General features: G+C 47.9%; 1 protein-coding gene across 7 annotated transcripts in view; it reads right to left on the bottom strand.

The window, feature by feature from the left end:
• Positions 1-21980, bottom strand: part of Ptpn3 (protein tyrosine phosphatase non-receptor type 3) — a 152826-nt gene that overhangs the window by 69755 nt on the left and 61091 nt on the right. For all 7 annotated transcript variants that reach the window (XR_014997273.2, XM_085677121.2, XM_048419870.3 and 4 more), the window contains 4 exons: positions 8747-8901; positions 3690-3797; positions 3568-3610; positions 1765-1843 (listed from right to left, as the gene is read on the bottom strand). Coding sequence is in view for 6 of the 7 variants with exons in the window: in XM_085677121.2 (XP_085533247.1) it covers positions 1765-1843; positions 3568-3610; positions 3690-3797; positions 8747-8901 (385 nt within the window). In the remaining variant the exon portion in view is untranslated. Of the gene's footprint in view, positions 1-1764; positions 1844-3567; positions 3611-3689; positions 3798-8746; positions 8902-21980 lie in introns of those variants that run through there.

Below are 21980 nucleotides of genomic sequence, written 5' to 3'. Positions count from 1 at the left end.
GCAGTTCTAAAGCATCCCTCATACAGAATCTGCTATTTCAGATTGTTCTGAGGAAACCCTGGTAAGGTAGTTTAAAACACATCCTGACAGATGATGATACCAGTTTTATGTCAGTCAGTTTACAACATGATGTGCTGGGTTGAGACTCTCAGTACTGTCCCTAGTTCACCAGAGTAAAGAGTTATGTGGTGATGATGGTGGTGTTGATGGTGCTGGTGGTGCTGGTGGTGGTGGTGGTTTTGGTGGTGATGCTGTTGCTGGTGGTGATGGTGATGATTGTGGTGGTGATGGTTGTTGTGGTTGTGGTAGTGATGGTTGTTTTGGTGGTGGTGCTGATGGTGGTAATGGTGAAGGTGGTGGTGGTGGTGATGGTGGTGGTGGTACTAATGGTGGTGACGGTGATGATGGTGCTGGTTGTGGTGGTGATGGTGTTGGTGGTATTGGTGTTGGTGATGGTGGTGGTCATTGTGGAGGTAGTGCTGGTGATGATGGTGGTGGTCATGGCGGTTGTGCTTGTGATGGTGCTGGTTGTGGTGGTGGTGGTGGTGCTGGGGTAGTGGTTGTGGTGGTGGTGCTGGGGTGGCGGTGGCGGTAGTGCTGGGGTGGTGGTGGTGCACCAAAATGATTCAAAGCAGCATGCACTTCACTGTGATTTCCCGAGGAGCCACCCAGGCCTCCCTTATCCAGGCTTCACATTCACCATGATGATAAACACAGTCCAGCCCAGGGCCTGCCTCTGTGGAAGAAAGAAGCACATACACAAGAAAGGAAAACAGAGTAATAAACGAACAAGTGGCCTTTACACACATTAAAAGCTAAAATATGAATGCTGTGTGCCATTAAAAAGAAGAAAGGAAAATGAGAGAGCGGTTTGTGGCTGAGCTAATGGCATCTCTTTGGTGGGATTTTTCTGCCAGAAAATGGGATTCAATAATCCAGAACAGCTTCTTCTTCCCAGGGAGACAATTTCTCTCCTTAAGAACAACAAAGGGACACATAACAAAAGGGGTTCAGCATGGCCGGCTGTACAACAGGGGAAGCGGCTGGCACAGTCTTCCATCTGGAGGCAACAATGGCTTTCTTACTGCACCCTTCCCATCCCATCCCGCACACCCCAATTCCCCATCCAGTCCCATCCAATCCCGTCCAATCCCATCCCATCCCATCCCTTCCCATCCCGCATGCCCTGGTTCCCCCACCCAGAAAATCCACTTGTCAGGACCAACCAAGGCCAGCACAGCCTGCAAGCGGGCAGGGTAAACAGCTGCTACCACTGCCCACTCCCCCCTCCCATCTGCCTCCCAAACTTCCTAAACCTGCTGATTCACCCAGCGGACAAGACAGATCCAGCCAGATCCCGCTCCCCTTCCTCACCCCTGCAAAAGGGGACCTGATGGAAAGTTCTGGTTACAGCTAAGCCTTGTCACCCTCAAGCCTCCAGATTATTCCAGCCCCTCAGATTCCAATGTGCCCCGTGGGTGACTGCTCTATTCCAGGCCTGCATGAGAACTGGCTTAGCATCCTTAATACTCACAATGGAAATCACACCAGTTTGGGGCTGAGACACAGGCCACAAACTGAAAACAAACCTGCCAGTTAAACTTTCAACCTAGGCACCCTCAAGTTTTTCTTGGATCACGATAGTTGGGGAGGTCATACCCAGATCAAGTTATGTGTCCACAGTCAGAAAACAAAGAACACATTCTTGGGGGCTCCCAGTTTGTACAGACTAGATAGAGAATGTCAAGAGAAAAAGATTATTACCTGGTTTGCTCCTGCTGCAGTGTGTTGGGATCGGGTATAAAATATCTGACTCGAAAATGCAGGGTACAGGGGAAACCTCCTATAACATTTTTCAAAGACAAATTAGGTTTTCCCTTAAAAAGAAAAAAGTCAACGCACATAGTTGCTACTCCCCCATAAAGGGAGTACTTTTCACTCAACCACATTTTCCATTATAAAAGCTCCAATTTCAAGTTCAGAGTATGTAAGTTAACAGTTCATAAGGCCCATGTACACCAAAAGGACTTGGATAGCATCTGCCCTACTGTGGGATCACCTACTTCTGGTTGCACATCTGCTTTAGGGCCCTGCTCAAACTACGATACCCCTCCTAAAAATGTTTAAAAGTCTTAAAACCAGCATCTATCCATAAAATTCACAAAGAACTGACGCAGCCTGTATTTAGCCTGCGATTTATGGATGCCTCCGCAACATTTTCAGGCAGCCTCTAGAACTTCAGCACCACCACGGCTACCTGCAGACTCGTGGATTTATTTCACAGACAGGGACGTAACTGCCTCTCCTGATTGGGTACCGGTGACAAGCCCAGACATTCTGTAACACTGACTCACGTTTTTGACTTGATTTTTTCTTTTTAAACTAGAAGACACTGTCACAATTTCAAGGCAGATCACAACAGTCACTGTGACCCTGAGTGCTGTAACCACTCAGATGTGACTTAGGCATCAAGGCCGAGAGCCAGTTTGCCTGGGGGATAAAACCAGCCACATGTCTGATTGAAGACTACTGTTGCCAAGACATGGGGAGACCCGACCTTGTTGACTTCACCCTGTCTCTGGCACTTGGTAAACCTGCCCAGGTCCTGTCTCCAGACTCACGTAGCACTTCATGATCTCTGAAACCCAAGTCCTTCTGTGATCTGCCCAGCTGGCTAACCCTTCTGCTCATCTCGTCTTCTGTCTTGGTTCATCCTGGCTCCTCTCTGCCATCTCTTAGTTCCTTCCATTGACACCTCTGGGCTGGGGCTAGCAGAACCTTTAATGGTGGGTGGGTGTGTCTCTGTCTACACACCTAGCTACCAGTGGGTGGCGCTCGCTCTGAGGCAACGTCGTCTCCCCCTTCCCCCGTTTACTGTCCAGTCTTCCCCTTCCGTCATTTGTTACTTTGGTGCTTCAGGTGTAGTCTCTGCCTTTTTTGGTTTTTCCGTGGACTCAGAAGTGTGTGTGTGTGTGTGTGTGTGTGTGTGTGTGTGTGTGTGTGTGTGCGCGCGCGCGCGCGTAAAAAGCACAGGCTGACATCAGGATCTTTCTCCACTGTTCTCCATCTAATTTTTTAAGAGAGGGTCTCTTACTGAACCTGGAGCTCATCATTTGGCTAGGGGGTCTGGCCAGCCAAATCCAGGAATCCCTGTCTCATCCTCCTAGCACTGGGATCATGGGCACGCACCACAGTGCCCAGCCTTTTACACTGGTGCTGGGGGATCTGAGCTCAGGTGCCTGGGCTTATACAGCCAGCATGCTTACCAACTAAGACACCCCTCTGGCCCTTTTATATCTCTTTCTTATCCTGGGCTGAGACAGCCCCTCCTTCATCCACATTCTCCCTCATAAACAGAAGTGAAGGCTCCCTTGTTGTGAGCTGCCTCCTCTCTCCTCACCCTTCTGCACAGCTGGGATCCTTAAGGCTGCTCTGAAGGGCAGCCTAAGCGTCTCTCCCTGGCCCCGCCCCCTTAGGTCCCTGAAAAGATAGATGGCCACACCCCCAAGAACCAACATCAGTGATGGCCACACCCCCAAGAACCAACATCAGTGAAGTCCTACCCACCTTTCAGCTGCTTCCTGAGGGGTTTGCTTGCCTCGAGCCATCTCTGTGGGGCGAGAAAACAGACATAAGCTGCGAGACCAACCGAAGCAGGCAAGCAGTACTTCGTATGCGGGAACACTCACGGGGGAGTCCACTGGGTCGTCGCCATGTTGCAAGCCAAAGTACTCCTTCTCCGTCACGCCCAGGTGGCCGTATGCCAAATCCAGAAGTGACTGGCCCAGATCTTGTTTCTAGATCAGAAAGCACCAAGAGGAGAAAGTATTAAAATGAACCGAGAACTAGAAGCAACATTGTTGTCATTCTGCTTGTTTGTTTTTTACTGTAGGAAAAAAGGGACACTAAACTCAGAGTTTATGAATAGCTACTTCCCAGAGTTAACAAAAGCATTAATAAATTTCAAGTTAACAAGGCTGCACAGGGATACAAAGTAGGGTTAAGACGACAAACTATATAAATATGATCTGGGATACTCTGAGTTCAAGAGATTGGGGAGAAACCTAAGTCGGTAGAGTGTTTGCCTTGCAAGAGTGAGGACCTGAGTTCAACTCCCACAATTCCACACTGTACTGTGTGTACAGTGGAAGACACAGCCTTGGAGTTTGCTGGCCAAGCAATCTAGCCAAATAGGAAAGCTGCAGAATCAGTGAGATCATGTCTCAAAAACCTAAGGCAGGGGCTGGAGTGGTTGAGTACTTCCTTCACTTGCAGAAGATGGAAATTTCCTTCCTAGCACACAAGCTGGGCAGCTCACAACACCTATAACACCAGCTACAAGGGGCCTAACGCCCTCTCCTGGCCTCTGATTGCATGGGCACTATTAATGCAGACACATAAATAATAATAAAATCTTAGTGGGCACACATTTTCAATCCGTGTGCACAGGAGGAAGGGGCAGGCATATAGCTGTGAATTTGAAGCCAGCCTTGTCTATATAGTGAGACCCCATCTCAAATGAATAGAGAGAGAGAGAGAGAGAATGTTTCGGAAAATAAAAATAAGGCGGAGAGCAATGAAAGAAGTCACCCAATATTGGCTTCTGGCTGCACCTGTCAGTCAACCTGGCTATCAAGCTCCAGGTCAATGAATGACTCTGAGAAATAACATTGTAGGCTGTCTTCTGGCCTCCACATGCATGAGAACACATGCACACACGTGTATACACACACACACACACACACACACATACACACACACGTGTGTGCGCGCACAACACTGTAAACTTAGTTGAGCTTTCTAAGTTGCTTCAATCCCTTAGCTGAGGCTCTCCAGTGACTTCTAAGCTGGAAACCTCACGCGTTACACAGCAAACACGCCATGACCTGCTGCGGATTACCCACGGCAAACGCTAATCCCAGGTCAGCTCCTGTTGGCTGCTTGGGGCCCAGCTGCAGCTCCTTCCCCTGGAGGAGCTCAGAGAGTGTGCAGCGAGGAAAACTCTCTACTAACAGCTAAAAATACTCGAATGCCATCCAAAATACCCTCAAAGTGACTTGGCACACGTCTCCCCGGGGGATTATCTGCCCCGCTGCTTCTCGGTCATCGGAAGTGAGAAGCCAGTGGGGACGTTCAGCCACACTTCACTCCAGAGTGGGACTCAACGGCCGACTCCTGATGTGGGCTGGGACAGAGCCACCACCGTAAGCAGCAGCGCTCTCCTTCCTCGGCTGCAGAAGGGGTGACTAACACGGAGTGTCAACAGCTGTTAAGGGCTTTGAACCAGTCAAGACACAGCAGGTAGAGTCCTTGGAACAGTGGGCTCCTCCTGGGGACAGGGGCAAGGAATCCCTCTGTGTTTCGGGATGACAGGGTGGAGTGTCACCATTCCCATCTGTCTAGTGGGCCCACCCAGTTTGAAGCCGATGGCACAAAAGATGGCTTTGGTTGGCGGGGACGGGGGGATGTACACAAGAGCAGCATGGAGCATTTGGGAGACTTCAGATTCTATTTTAGGAACGCTTTCAACCCAACCATTTAGCTCAGGACAATGAAAGTCAGAAATAGACAGGTAAAGACGCTCCCTGTGAGCTTCTGAGACCAATGAATGTGTGGAAAGTGGGTCGCGGTGACCAGGGTTGGGAGAGTTAGGTAACTCGGGACATTCCTGCGGCAAGGTCTTTGGGGTGACTCCATGGAATGGGGTCTATTGTAGAGAGCATGAGCCTTGCCTATTTCCAGAATGCACCGCCTTGTATTCGGAAGGCTCCAGAACCTGCCACCACCATCTGTCACAAGAAAGTCTCTCTCCATGGGTAAAGACAACAGCCTACCCATTCCCCCAAGTTACCAATTCAGATACAGTGTGTGTGTGGGGGGGGTACGTGGGGTGTATATATGTGTGTATGTATGTGGTGTAGTGTGTGTAGTGTGGTGTGTGTGGTGTGTTTGTGTGTGTATGTGGTGAGTGTAGTGTGTTTGTGTGTATGGTGTGTATAGTGTGGTTTGTGTGTGTGGTGTGTTGAGTGTTTGTGTGTATATGGTGTGTGTAATGTCACGGTGTGTGGTATATGTAGTGTGTGTGTGTGTGTGTGTGTGTGGTGTGTGTGGTGTGTGTGGTGTGTGTGGCATGTGTGTGTTGATGCTGGGATAACTTCCACCACCCTCACCTCATTTTCTCGGACAGGATTTCTCAGGGAATCTCAAGCCAGGCTGGCTGGTCAGGGAACCCAAGGGGTGCTCTTAGCTCCACCTCCCACTTTAATTTACTATGTCATTAGCAACTGTAATTTATTGATTGATACTACGCTCACTTTGCTTCAACTGTGCAAAGTAGCCCTCAACATCCAGGCACTGAGAGGCACCATGCCCATCATACCCACACTAGGCACTGAGATACAGGTACTGGGAGGCGCCATGCCCATCAACCCACACTAGCCATTGACAACTGACAGACGCCAGGCCTGGCAGTCCCACACTATCACCCAGTATCACCTGACCATCTGATTCGCATCAGTGCAACACCAAAGCCCTGTGTTCTCGCTGGATTGCGTCTCTCACCTCTGAACTGCAGAATCCAAACATTCAGGTATCAATTCTACCCAATTCTTCTCCTTCCCCAAAGAATTAAAATACAATCAAAGCCAGGTGTGGTGGCACACAGCTTTACTTCCAGCTTTACCTGAGAGGTAGAGGCAGGTAGATCTCTGTGCGTTTGAGCCGAGTCTGGTCTACACATCGACCAGACCTGCAGGGCATAGATATACAGTGAGACCGTATCTCATAAAAAGGGGTGGGGGGAGTGGAGGACAAACATACAGAGAGGACAAACCAGAGCAGCAAAGCACACCAGAGAGCCCTGCCAGCAAGTCCCATTGGTCCCATCTTCCAGGCGCCTCCTTCCAGTCATGCCCACCAGACCGCTCTGTCCACCATCAGAACCTGTCTCAGGGACCACGACTACCATCTTCCAAACATCTCCATCCCTGGCTGCTGAGGACCGAGTGACCCTTAAGTCAAGCCATGTCGGGTATCTATCCAGTGCTCACTACACTGCCCAGTGTAGAAGCCAGTGCGCCCAGCTTCCAGCTGGCCTCCCATCCCCAACCCTTCTTGCTATCTCTGACCTCACTTTCCTCTGGCTCTCCTCCCGTGGGGCTCATGCTGGTCCAGATGTGCCAGCCTTCCGCCATGTGGGTCCCAGGCTTGGCCGCAAGCACCTTTACTCACTGAGCTATCTTGTCCTTCTCTTTCTAGACCTTTCTTGAGATGACAAACAACACACTCCATCCTCAGAAGAAGAAAGCAAAGCCTTAGAGACAGCCGAAAAACCGAGTGGGGCAGTGGGGAGGAAGGCAGGGAAACAGATCTCCACTAATCACCGCCACTGTTGCCTGGCGCTTGAGTCCTGTGGGCTGCTGAGGACTTCTCACGCCCACGGTATGGAGAGCTGCCCTGGCCCTGGTTTGGAAGAACTGAAAACTGCCTTCTGCCCACACCAAGAACACTAACAGTAGAAAGAAGAGAGAGAGAGGTCTTATGGCTGCGTAGAAGATGCAAGGGTGTGGGTGCAAGCCTTTGATCTAGGCAGACACAGACAGATCTCTGATTTCTAGGCCAGCCTAGTCTACAGAGTGAGCTTAGGCCAACCAGGCTTTGACAGCTAGTCCCTGTCAAAGGGGAAGAAGGTGGGGTAGGGGAGCAGCAATAGCTGCAGCGAAAGCCAGTTAGTTTTCATTATGGTTTAAGTGCTATGGACTTTTCTGGTCAACGTGTCCCCCCCCCCTCTCCGTTGTGTTTGTTTGTTTTAAGACACGGTGTCATGTAGCCCAGGCTGGCCTCAAACTTTTACTCCTCCTAAGTTCACCTCCCAAGTGATGAATCACAGGAATCTACTACCTTATTCAGCCCATCTCCTCTATTACCTTTCCTTTCTCCGCATGTTCTTTTTCGAGAGAGACAGGGTTTCCCTGTGTAACAGTCCTAGCCGTCCTGGAACTAGCTCTTGTAGACCAGGCTGGCCTCGAATTCACAGGGATTCACCTGCCTCTGTCTTCCAAGTGCTGGGATTAAAGGCGTGTGCCACCACCGCCTGGCCTCTCTGTGTATTCTTTAAAAGATGGGGCACAGGTGACTTGGGGCCGAACTTGATGTTGTGAGGCCTGAGAGACACCGAGAAGTCCTGGACTTCTGTGGTGTGTGGAGTGTGGGCGTGGAGCCGGCTGAGGCAGCTGCTGCTCTTGCCTCTCACAGCTGCTTACCTGAAGACCTGAGATCAAGGGCTCTGTGCAGGAGCCAGGCCCTTGTGGAGTGCTGCCATCCGTGAGGCTGACCCTCTCACAGGGCACGGCTGCGTGCCCAGGCCGGGGCCAGGACACCCGCCCTGCCCTCAAGGGGTTCACAGTTTAGTAGGAGACTTATAACCTAGTGATTCTTACTATTTTTTTAAATTGCAGAGTCACGTGGGCTCCATCCATACAGAGTATAGTCACCCAAGGGCCAGCTCTGCCTCAGGGGAGGGAGGGGGTGGAGCCATCAGACAGGTACCTTAGAAGAATGGAAAAGGTGAGACAGGGGCAAAGGTTGCAAGGCTATGCCCAGGCTCACCATCTGAGATCTGAAAACTCAAGCCCTCATTTTTCAGTCAATTGCTTTTTCATTTTGTAAGCCAAGAACTTAAAACTATTTAAGAGGATTTCCTCAAGCCCCCCTCCCCCCTCCAAAAAAAAAAGAGTGGAGCACTTACGTTAACTTTAAAGGTCTGTACCAAGCCATCTAAAAACCGTATACTACAGATGACCTCGGATCGAGTTTTCTCTTTGGGTAATTCGGAGGTTCGTATATTATTAATTCTTCCACCCAACGCACGTAACCGGGAGGTCATAACGACCGCTGAGTAACCTGGAATATAAGACGCCTGTCAGTGCTTTCAAAGGCAAAAGATCAAGTCCCACACAGTTCCTCACAAGGGCCAGCTCGGGTCCCCAGCGCATCAGCTGCAGAACCTGCAGGGAGGAAAAGAGGGGAACAAGCCAGCTTTGCATTTCACGGTCGACCTGGGGGTCACCTAGGACTATCAGAAGACACAGATATTTACGTTACGGATTTATAACAGCAGCAGTTATAAAATTACAGTTGTGAAGCAGCAGTGAAAATAATTTTATGACTAGGGGTCGTCACAGCATGAGGAACTGTATTAAAGGGTCGCGGCATGAGGAAGGTGGAGAACCAGGACTAAGTAAAACCTGTTTGCAGTGATGTCAGGTCAAGGAAACGCACGGCTCATTCATCCATTTGTCCTGTCATTGCCAAGGCCTGTACTTTCTGATTTCCCAGAGTGTAATTCCTACCTTAGGCAATCTGTGATTTTAACAAAACTAAATATTAAATAAATATAATGTAAGGCATGAAATATCTGGTTAATAAATTATATTAAAAAGAACTTCTACTTTGTAAAAGAAATGGGTTTTTTAAATTTTTTTAACTTTATTTTATGTGCATTGGTGTGTGCATTGGTATGAGGTTGTCAGATCCCCCAGAACTGGATTTTTAGACTGTTGTGAGCTGCCATGTGGGTGCTGGGAATTGAACCCGGGTCCTCGGGAAGAGCAGTCAGTGCTCTTAACCGCTGAGCCATCTCTCCAGCCCTAAAAGAAATGTTTTTAAAGGCTTACTGTATTTTGGCTGAGGGGTGAGAAGGTTTAGCGGTTAAGAGCACTGACTGCTCTTCCAAAGGACCTGAGCTGGATTCCCAGGACCCACATAGCGGCTCACAACCGCCTAGAACCACAGTCCCAGGGAATCCAGTGCTCTCTTCCGGCCTCCACAGGCGCTGTATACCGAAGGTACACTTACAGACACGCAGGCAAACACTCGTATACATAAAATAAATACAATATTGTTTTAAAAATCAGTATAATTAAAAAATAGTTATTTTCTGTGGATGAACATTTTGCGTGCCTATATGTCTGTGTCCCACATGCACACCTGGTACCCTCAGAGGTCAGAGAAGGACATTGGATCCTTTGGACCTGGAGTTATGGATGGTTGTGAGCCATTCTGTGGGTGCTGGGAATCAAACCTGAGTCCTCTGCAAGAGCAACAAGTGCTCTAAACCACTGAATCATCTCTTCGGCCCCAAGACATTGACTTAAAAGGAAACATTTTATTCAGAAATGCAAAAAAGTAGCCCCCACAGCAGCAGAGTGTATCTGCAACATATTTACAACACAATAGACAACGGAGAGAGGGGCTGCAGAGGCGGCTCAGCTATTGGAGAGACTGACCTTCTATTCCTAGCACCCACATCTGGCAACTTACAACAGCTAGTTAACTCCAGCAGATGCACTGCCCTGCCCTCTTCAGGCCTCTGAAGGAGCTGCACACACTTATACTCAGACACACGTGCATCTCCATAATGGAAGAAATTTAAAAATAAAAGACTTTCTTAAAAAAAAAAAAAAACAGGGAGAAAAGAATGATAGTACTTAGAGAATTGGTTGTCAAATAAATGCATAGTAAAGCCACAAAACAAAGTTCCCGACATGTCCACTGCAGGACTATGACTTAAGACAGACAATTGTTGCTAGGCGCGGCAAAGAACATAAATGAACACAACTACTTTGGGAAATTGCTGGGCCGTTTCTTCACCAAGCTGAACACGCAAATGTTCCGTGACACAAACATCGCATTTCTAGGTAAGTGCCCACTAGAAAACAACAACAAAAATGCATCGTGGTCACAAAAATGTATATACAAGAGTCCTCATCATGTGACCAAATGGGAAGAGACCTAAGCTGCCATCGGCCGTAGGGTGGGTAAATTGCAGCGTGTTCAGACCAGGCACTCTTGCACAGCAAAGGGCGGGCATGCATCCCTGCTGAAGATAACACGGGACTTCCTTTAATGTTAACTTCCTCTAAGCTAGACTCAACATCTTACCTACAGCACAGTCCCAGATACGGAAAGTTAAAAATGGGCATTAATCAGTGCAGGTAGAAGATAAGAGCAGTGGTGACCTCTGGATGGTATCCAGAATGCTTTTGTACGTTACTGTGTGTGTGTGTGCATGCATGTGCCACAGTGAGCTTGTGGAGCCAGTCCTCTCCATGTACCACGTAGGTCCCAGGAACTGAACTCAGGCTTGAGGGCAGATACCTTTACCCGCTGCGCTGTCTCACCAACACCAGCCCTCTATCTTTACTCTAGCTTTTAATTAATTAATTAATTAATTAGAGACGGGTCTCTCACTGAAGCCAGAGATCACTGATCTGGCCAGGCCAGCTGGCCCAGCGGCCCACCATCGTCCTGGCTGTCTCCTGCTGCTGGGATTACAGATGTGCGCTGCTGTGCTCAGCTTTCAATATAGGTGCAAGGGAGTCCAGACCCTGGCCCTCACACTTGTATGGCAAGGGTTTACCAGCCGAGCATTCTTCCCAGGCCTTTGAGATGCTTTTAAGAAGGAAGCAACAGGCTGGACTTGGTGGCACAAGCCGTTAATCCCCACTACAAGGGAGGCAAAGGCAGGTGAATCTCTATGAGTTTGAAGCCAGCCTGATCCACAAAATGAGTGAGTTCCAGGGCAACCAGAACTACTAGAACAGAAACTTTTCTCAAAACAAATAAACAAGCAATCCCCCCTCAAAAAAAAAAAAAAAAAAAAAAAAACCTAAAAGAAGGAGGTGGGGGGAGTATCACGTATCACAGGGCAATTTAAAAACAGCCACTGTGTTTTGGAAGAGTAAGGAAACTGGTTTTACCAACCGCTCCATGATGGGATGGTAGAATAAAAAGGCTGGCGAGATTTGAAACTGAGCACATGGCCACAGCATCCCCGTGGGTGTGCTGAGTGTCTGGACCGTGACAGAGAATACAGGAAGCACAATTCAGCACGGAAGGGAGAAGATGAGATTAACTGACTAAGTGGAAGCGCAAATCCAGAAGGAAGCTTTAGAGCACACGTGCCCTCCCTGCCTCAGCCGGGCTTCCGGCTTGCCCTCTCACTCTGGGTGCTCGAACAAGTCCCGCCCCTTCAGGGCCGCCAGTCTCCCAGCCAGTCACATAGGGTGTCTGTCCTAGGCGCTCTCAACTGCTCACTGACATGCTGCACTTAGAACTCATAGTGTGTGTTTCTAGCTGCGTTTCGCGCTACACACCAAGCTCCATGAGAGTAGGAATAAGGTCTGGTTTTGTTCGCTGTACCTATGACACCCAGCTCTGACAGGCAATCCATTAAGTCCTTGAGTAAACCAATAAATGCCCAGAAGAATAAAACAGAAAGTGAAGTCATAAAAGCCTTGATGGGGGAGGGGGGTACGTTAGAAGGCGACAAGCAAGCTCAGGTTAACAGAGCAGGGCAGGCAGGACAGAAAGGAAAGTGCGAGAGTGGCTGAAGGGAAGATGACCTTCAGTCCAGGGCTCCTCCTACTGCAAGCTGAGGAAATGGAGCAGGACTGGACCAAAATGCAGTGGTTCTGCGTGGGGTTCGAGTGTCTGTGTCAATCTTAGTCTTCCAAGTGATGCTCGAGTTAGCCATTAGCCATCCAGGGTCTGTTTGCTCTCGGGGAACAAGGCTTAGACACCCAGAAAAACAGCACCAAATGTCAGGGCAGGGCCAGAGGTAAAGACCCGGGCGGTGAGAAAACAGGTGTGTGTTACACTCTGCAGAGAGAGACCAGAGGGCGGAGCAGACCAGAGACTGCAAATTAAGTCTCTGGGACAGCAGGGACCACAGACTGGATACAGAAAGAGAACAGAAGTGGTGTGCTGGGTCCCTAACATAAATTTAAGGAGTTCTAGGTAAAAGTTCTAGCTTTTTTAAAAGTAGCTAGCTAGGACAGGAAATCTCAAATATTAATGAAAAAATTCCTGGGACTGGCAGTGAAAGAAAACACACACACATTCACACACACACTCAATCACAGAAAATTCCACCCACCCACCACCTCCTCCATGCCCTTTTCAATAAAAATGTCACCAGAATCAGGGATGCATTTTTCTGAGTAATACAAAAAGTTATTAGAAGACAACAAATGTGTCCCCGACTGCGCTATCCCACACGCAACTGAAAATGTCAACTCCGCTGCTTGCTTCTTGTTGAAGAATCTCAGGTGAATTGTGCTTTTTGGAAGCTACAATAGCATCATTATGAAGTGTAGTATTAACAGGCAGCGCCCCTCAGAGCTTCCTGAGGCAACTTCTGAAAATGAGGCTTTCATTGGTCCTGCCTCCCACAGGGATTCAGCACACGGGGCCGTTGGGAGTCCCTCAAAGGGCAGAATGGGAGTTGAGACAGCAGCTTTTCACATGGCTGGCCTTAGAACCTAGCCCGATCTGCAGAGTAGACAGAGCAGACCATCTCACACAGACCCTGGACATAAAACCAACAGGGACTTCAAGGAGGAACCCTTGAACAACGTGAGCTGACGAGCCAACCACAGGCAGAATTCAGATCGCATTCCCCTAGGCCAGCATGGGATCCCAGCACTGGAAACTGAACCATGGTTGACGATGCTTCCCAGCATGGTCACAGAATACACTCAGAGAGACTTTTCCCTTCTCCCGGATGGTCACACGAAGGCCTTGGAGTCTAAGAACGGTGTTGATATTTTATGAGAACCACAGAATGTTCTTCCTGTGATTGTCCCCGAAGCAAACCCTGATAAGAGCTTGCCCGCCGCTAAACTCCACATTATCAAGCCAGGAGGTGTTTCCAGATTGCCTTGAAATTGTATCTTAAACGGTCTGGTTGGACAATAGATGCTGAGTAATTGCCCTGTTTCCTGTACCGCAGCAATTGGGGAACTCGGGGTTTCTATGGCTTCCTTTATAAGCCTCTTATAAAAAAAAAAACAAAACAAAAGCCAAAACCCAAACAGGAACATACTGGCCTCTGTAACCAGAGACCATCACAGCTGCAGGTGATAGCACTGACATCATGGGAGCCAAGCCTATTTGCACAAGATTCCAAATCAAAGGGCTACAGCTTGGGGGTAGCTGGAACCCTCTGTGGGTTCTACTGTGATTCGGATCTTAATCAAAGACGAGATTCAGAAAGCATTTATAGAAAAAAGCATGATCTCATGAAGCACACAGCTGGGGCTCGGTAAATCCTGCAAACTTAGAGACGGACTACTACAGAAGGTACCTCACACACACCAGATATCCCCAATAAAAGGCGTTGTTTATTTATGTTTATTTATTACCGTAGAGATGGAATCTCAGGCAGCCAAGGCTAGCCTCCAATTTACTACATAGCTGGGCTGGGCATGCCCAAGTGCTAGGATTACAGGTCTGCGCCACCATGCCAGGATGCAAGGCTAAGTTTCGGATGTGAACAGGCGCGGGACTATAGAGTCCAGGTTTTGTAGGGCTATCTTGATGTCAACTGTCTTGCAGACAGAGAAAGGTTTCCTTTCTCGAATGTTATTCCTTTTAAAGCAATTCACTGGGTGTTCAAGGCCAGTCACTGCTACAGACGTTAAATACCTCTGAGAGGAAAAAAAAAGGAAATTAGACCTTTAGCTGAAGAATGTGTGTTTCAAGGCCTAGGGGTGTAGCTCAGTTGGTAGAGTGCCTACCATGGGGCCCTGGGTTCGAACCACAGTACTGCATGAACCAGGCAACACCCACAGGCAATCCCGGCACCTCAGGTGGAGGTGGGAGGTTAACGTTACGAGACTTTCAAAAAAACATAAACAAGTAAGCAAATATTGATTTAACGGAGACAGGGTCCTAGAAAGTGTAGGCCTAGAAGTTGTTCCATGGTCAAGAATAGCCTTGAAAGTCTTGGTGCTAATACGTCCACTTGCCAGATGCCAGGACTTGGCATGCCGGACCACACCCTGATCTTATTTTTAAAAAAACAGTCTGGATTTACAAAGAAACGTGTGAGTTTTCTGTGTCAGAAAACCATGGGTGGGCCTTGCTCCTAGAACCAAGCCAGGCAAGTACAAGCAGGCTGACCTTGCCAATACTACCATCTAGTGGCCACCAGGAGAAAACACGCGCCTCCAACCCTGTGACTTAGGGGCAAAGCAGGTGTCCTCAGCTCTGTTCCTGTTTCCCAGGCAGCTTGGCTGCTTCCTCCTTGCCCAACTGGGCTGAGGAACGCGTTCTTCCCCTCTCTTTCATTTTTTTTCTTTTCTAATTTTGAGAATCAACAGATGACCGATCCGCTGGAGAGGGAGCTGTCTAGCGCAGAAAAGAACACCATGTACCAGCAGCCACCTGAGAATCACCAGCATTTCTTTCTCAATTATCAATATTTAATAGATGGAAGAGAGATGCTTTCTTTGGCTGCTAAGAGAATATCAGTATTGCCTTTCCTTTTTGCTGGGAACACACTGAAGTTGGGCTGCATTTTGTACTAATTTAGTCCTGGCGTGGGGTGGGGTATAGAGGGGGAGTCAACAAGGTCCCTAACAATCACCCAAGCTTCATGGTTTCTCCCCAAGAAAGCAAACCAGTTCTCCAACTGCTGCGTCCACCTGACCTACGATGTCACCGTCCCTCTGTTTTGGGATCAGGCTCAGGTGTTCCTTAAATTCTAAAGGAAGTGGGCATGCCTTCCTACCAATAAAATTTTACAGCGGTGGAGAGGTGATTCTGGAGATAAGGCACTGGTCATCTAGTATGAGGACTGGAGTAAGGGAATCTGGATCCTAGCGCCCAAACATGGCCACCTGTAACCTCCGTGCTCAGGAGGCAGAGCAAATGGGAAGCCCCTGGGCGGGGCAACCGGCTATCTGAACTAGCAGAATCCACAGCTTCGAGTTGAGCAAGAGAGGGTATCAGTACATAAATGGAGCTTGATGGTAGGAAACATCTGCCTCCAAGCTCTGGCCTCTGTGGGCACCAGTGCTCACATGTATACAGACACGCATACATACACATAATTAAAAACGTGAGAGACAAGCAGGTGTCATGGTGTAACCATTAATCTCAACACTCCTAAAGCAGAGGTGGATAGAGCGTGCTCACATACGTGTGAGATGCACAGTCTCGTGCACACGCCCACACGTACACACGCACAGTACCAGGGCTTGCTCTCAGGCACATGCTACAGATCGGATCATCACTTCACTCCTAAACATTTCAGCACGGATCTCCTAAGACAAAGGACATCTATTTCATAACCACAGTGAAGTGACCGCACTCAAGGAGACAAACGCCGAACAAGCATTTATCTCACAGTTCATAGTATAGTAAAGTTTTAAAAATTATTCTGGGTCTGTCTTCCTTTCCTCCTGCCTCGGGATGCAATCTGAAACCATACCTTATTTACTGTCACAGAAAAGCAAACTTCTAATAAACACCCCTTCTGCCCAGACAATGATACAGGCAACCTGAGAGCCACACAGTGGAACACTGTCAACCACAATCTCCAGAAATCCTTCTGGTTTTGCCCATCTGTGCCTATAACCAGGGTCTTGGGAGCCAGAGTACTGTGTCAGCTTCCGAGTCTACGTTACAGTTATTCCCCAGAGCTACATAAAAAACAGCTATCCCATCACCCAGGGTGGGAGAGGAACTTCCTAAAGCATTGTTGATGCAGAGGCAGATTCCTCCAGTCTGTATATCAGGGCTGGGATTAGCACAGATGCCCAAACAAATAAGGAAAGTTCAAAAAGTGCTCTGACACCTGCTGTCCTGGCTTCTTCCCTCAAAGTAGTAGGTGTCGTCCTGACCCCAAATTCTTATCAACCTGGAACACCTGAGAATAAAAAGAGGCACACCCGCACACAGGACATCCCTCTCCACAGCACATGCAAGAGACAGCTAGCATTTCCCCAAAAAAGGAGACAGAGAGAGAGAGAGAGAGAGAGAGAGAGAGAGAGGAGACAGAGAGAGAGTGGTGCCTACATGCATGGAGTGTGATTTATTAGGCTTGCCAAATGTTTTGAAGTTCAATTCAGCCCAAGTGAATTAAAAATCAGTGGTTTTAGTTCTCGCTTGTGAAATGCCCACATACGTAGGAAAACACATCCATCACCACGGCTTTGGCTGATCAATTTTAATTACGTGCTGGTAACCAAATTATGAAGCGGCACACGGAATCCAACCTTTTTTCTCACGGTTGTGATTTTTGTAAACCGATCAATACTATCCATTCTCGTTTTACTTTTCTGGCTTTCTTAATTTGTTAAATACAATGCATAACAATACAAAGGTTAATATACTAATTTACTATTAACTTTAGTTTTCAATATACACAGTCAATACTGAATGCCCACTAAACCAGGGGTGGGGAGATGGCTCAGTGTGTAAATTGTTTAGAGTTTGAATATGATTCCCAAGCACCCATGTATATGCTGGGCATGGCAGTTGTGGATAACCTCAGCATTCAGTAGGCAGAGATGGGAGACCAGCAGAGGAAGCTGTCTTCCTCTGCCTCAAAGAATAAGGTGGGAGGAGTGATTGAGGAAGGCTCCCAGCATCAACCTTGGGCCTCCACAGGCACACATACCCACACCACACGTAACACACACACACACACACACACACACACACACACATCTAAGTTAGAAAAACAAGTCTCTTCATTAAAAAAGGCATTTTTGCCATGTGTGGCAGACCGCATCTTCAGTCCCAGCACTTGGGAGGCAGAGGCAGGCAGATCTCTTTTGAGTTCGAGGCCACCCTGGTCTACAGAGTGAGTTCCAGGACAGCTGTGACTACACGGGGAAACCCTGTCTCAAAACAAACAAACAAACAAACACAACCCCCTCAAACCAAAACAAACAAGACATTTTCACATTTATTGCTAAATTAATGTTAAAACTGGTAAACAACTTCTCTTAAGCTTATATACCAAAAAAATTAACTTTTAAAATAATTTTAAAGCTTTTAAAATAATTTTAAAGCTTAAAGCCTGCTAACCAATGATAATCACAATGGTGTGAAAACAAAATGTTAAAAAAAGAAAAGACCAGGTAAGCATTTGCAAAAGGACTTAATACCTTTTGTTCATCGGAAGCGGAAGCGCATCAGCCCTGACTTCACAGGACTCGGTCCCTAGATCCTCTAACTGGTTCAGAGGCAGGGGCTCCCAAAGAAGCCCCACCATCACCACCAAAGCTGCGATTGGAATAATTTGTCTGATCAGTTCAACTGGAACCAAGACCTGTAATTAGCATCCTTGTTCTCAGACGACTTCAAAATGCCAAATAGTTTTCTGACTCTAGAGCCCAGGGTTTATTTATAGGCTGGACATCATGACACTTCACAAAGCGAACAAAATTAAAAAGTTAGCCTGGACATTGGGAGGTTAAGAAGTGGCCTCAGCCCTCTGAGTACGGTATAAAAAGCAGGCTTCCGGAGCTGCAGGCGGTGCAGAGGTTACCTATAAAGTGTATAGTATAAAGGGAAACAGGTTCCCAGCCCTGTAGGCCTCAGCAACCTTCACACAGATCTGCCTGGGGCAAGAGGAAACCAGGCCCAGCAAGAGAACGTGGCCACTCTGGGAAGCCCTTTTCCTGGGGTACTGCACAGGACAAAGTCAGCCAAAAGTCCCCAGGTCCCAGGCTTCTCCCTGGCTGACAATACCTGTGGGAGAAACTGTTGAAAAGGAGTTTTTTTTTTTTTTATTAATTAGTTATTTTGATGTTTGGGAAGACATTAGCATGCTGATACCAAACCTCCCAGTTCACAGGACCCACCTCCCCTCTCAGGATTGTTTCCTGGCTCAGGCACTCACCCAAAAGGCACTTTTGGTGAACTTGCCCTGTTCTCTACCACCTTAGTGAATCCCTAAGCCACAAACCTGCCTGCTGGGACAAACAGGTCAGACACAAGATCCAGAGACGGATGGTTCTGACCGGGTCATGCTGTGGAAAGAGACTCTTCTAGAACTTACTTAAATTTGGGCCAGGGTGTCTCCCAACAGCCTCCAAGTAGTCCCCAAATTCCAGTCCATCCCCCCCTAATCTCACCCCCCCTCCCCTACCCGCCCCCAGGACCTGAAGACCTTGTTTATAATTACTTTGAGCTTCCTTTGTTATTTCTTTGGCAAAGGAGTTCCGGATCATTTACTCACTCAATATTCATTTACTCGGCCCCAGGCCAAGCCAGGAAGTGGCAAGGGAGTGGGGGAAGGCAGAGGTGCTGGGAGCCCAGCTTCCATAGGATAAGAAACCTAGGGGACCATTACAGAGCTAGGGACCTTCCGGGCTCATGGGACCAGCTCACCGCAGTTTCCAGGTCTGGGGAAAGACTCCCCAGCCGCAGGACCACACCGAAAGGTCAGGAGGGGAAGTTCAGGGAGGTTTTAGGAGCTCTAGGGCCTCTCTTGCCTGAGGGATAACTGAGATCTTAGTGAAAGTTCAAGGAAGATTAGGCCAGGTTCCTTTAGAGGCTTTTACACAGAAGAGGAATCTGGATCTGGTGAGAGGTTAAGTATCAGGCAGTAGGAAGGTGGGAACTCCAGTTTAGGGGCTTCCTAGTGAGGAGCCTCTGCATTTGCTTACGTTTTTCTAAGACTCACTTTCCTCATCTTGAAAAAGGCCAATTTCCTTCCTCTCTGGACTATTTTGAGCCTTTCAGAGAACATGTTTCCAAATTAGCCACTTTTTTTTGTTGTCGTTTTTTATCTTGTTTTTGGAGATGTTTCTCTTGGTAACAGTTGAGGATGTTCTGGAACTCTCTTTGTAGACCAGGCTAGCCTCGAGCTCATGGAGGTCAGTCTGCCGCTGCTTTCCAAGTGCAGATTAAAGGAGTATACCGCCGCTGCCTGGCTGGACTGATTCTTCTTTTTAACCCAATGGTTAAATGGGTGAAATACATACGTTTCAGGGCCTGGGAGATGGCTTAGTGAGTGTGAGAACGTGGGTTCAAAGGCGGGGTCTAAGCTGGTGACCTGTGTAGACTCCCAGGGCTCCTGCGGCAAAATGTGAGGCAGAGACAGGAGAATTCCGAGAGGCTCACAGGCCGTTAACCTGGGATATGGTTCACAAAAGTGAAAGACAGAAGAAAGACCCTGATCTCAATCATGGGAGAATGCAAGCACCAACAGCCATGTTTATCCTCTGATGTCTACAAACATGCTATGGCCCTCGTGCACACGGGCACCCTCAGACACACAGTACACTTACAGGGACAATAAAAGAAAGACAAGGACACAGGTCTCTGCTCGACAGAAGAAAAAGCTTAAGGAAAAAGGCTGCATAATATACATAGCTACCAAAATCATTTGATTAACCTGAAATTCAACTTTTGGTAAAAGTTATCAAAAATATGCTTAAACAGTTATGTATGTAGAAGTATAGTCATATTAGTATAACTTAAAGAAAAAGAAATCCACTTGTCCATAATTAAGTACTAGATGAATGTAAACACACACACACACACACACACACAACCGAAAGCAGTCTTCACACAAAAAATAAATAAATAAAAGGCTGCATAAACAGGGGAGATACTGAGCTACTCATTGGAAGGGCGGGGGGACTCTGAAGAACCTAGTGGAACGTGGGCGGTTCTCAGTTGACCAACGCCCACCACTAGAGGTAACGAAGTGGGGGAACTCAATGACCCCCATGTTGAGAAAGATACTAGAGAGTATGATACATGAGCTTTAGGCTTTGGGGACCAAAATTCTATCACGACTTCTGTTTTGAAAGTGCCCAGGGTATATTTCTATTTATAGAAGCCATTCCCAACTTCTCAAACTCTATCTCCTTACATAGATTTCCATGGAAATCATTCTCAGTGGATGCTCCCTTCTTGGAAGTTTTAAACGGTCCATCAGATCATGAGCCGGGGGGGGGGGGGGGGGGGCAAAGCAGTGTGAAGACACAGCAAGGCGTTACGTAAGGCTTAAAAATGGGCCAAGAAGTGTGCTCCGTTCTTAGCACTTTCTTCCTAAAATTAAGTGACCATCCTCTTTTCTTTTCCTCTTGCCTGTGGATAGTTCCACCAAGCTCGGAACAGACTGGAAAAAAACAGGGTGAAATACATTTACTCTACAGGAACATGAATCAAGTTGCATAAACTTCACAAAAATACTGTGTTAATATTTGCCCTCAGTCGTGGCCACACCCACTTGGGAGTCGGCCTCTGATATTTCTGTCTTGGGCTCCAGCCCCCGCCCCTCTACAGCCAAAAGCAGCAGAAGCCTTCATGAAAGAAAACAGCTAAAGTCACTTGGAAAGGTTTGAGATGTGCTAATCACGGTGAGTCCCAGCCAAGAGGCTGGAATCTCACAGTGGACTGTCCTGCCAGCCTCCACCCCTGCCAACAAGCCTGAAGCCAGGGACAGCCTGGCCAGGAAAAAAACCAATCCTCGCGAGCGTCCTGCAGAGCCTTCCCCAAGCTTTTATCTCAAGGCAACATAGAAAAATGCTCCCAGCCTTACCCTTGCTCCCACGCCCACTTTCCGGCATCCTTCCATTTTGATTATTCAGTCGAGGAGGCTTTTCTTCAGCTACCTTTTCTCTCATGGGTTTCCTAGGCCAGAGCCCTGAGAGGCTCATCCCAGCCCCAAAGCCCTCTGCCTGGAAGGCCTCAATCCCACAGACCATCTCGGCCTGGACGAGGTACCACTGTAACCAGCTGCCAGTGCCTCTAGAAACAGAGATAAAGATGTACTTTCATGGTGCCTTTTCAGCTTCCTGGGGTTTTGTCTCTTGATAAAACAAGAGCAGAAGACTAATAAAACTCTTTTTTTTTTTTTAAAAAAAAAAAAAAAGACTTAAAATGGGCCGGGCGGTGGTGGCACATGCCTTTAATCTCAGCACTCAGGAGGCAGAGGCAGGTGGATCCCTGCGAGTTCGAGGCCAGCCTGGTTTAAGGAGCAAGTTCCAGGATGGGGGGCAAAAAAAAAAGACTTAAAAGATTGAGTTAGTATACAAAACACCGGTATTTGGGACTAAGTTGAAAGAAATGTATATGAACATTCAAACACCATGTTCTAGAAACTAAATGTGCAAAAAAATTGCAGAAATGTATAACTGTCCCTAGTACTAATAAAAGCAGATGTTTAA

Source organism: Myodes glareolus, chromosome 16 (genome assembly GCF_982192425.1).
Source record: "Myodes glareolus chromosome 16, mMyoGla1.1, whole genome shotgun sequence".
Classification (NCBI taxonomy): Eukaryota; Metazoa; Chordata; class Mammalia; order Rodentia; family Cricetidae; genus Myodes; species Myodes glareolus.
The sequence above is the reverse complement of the archived record's forward strand: the minus strand, read 5'-3'. Positions and strand labels throughout refer to the sequence as shown.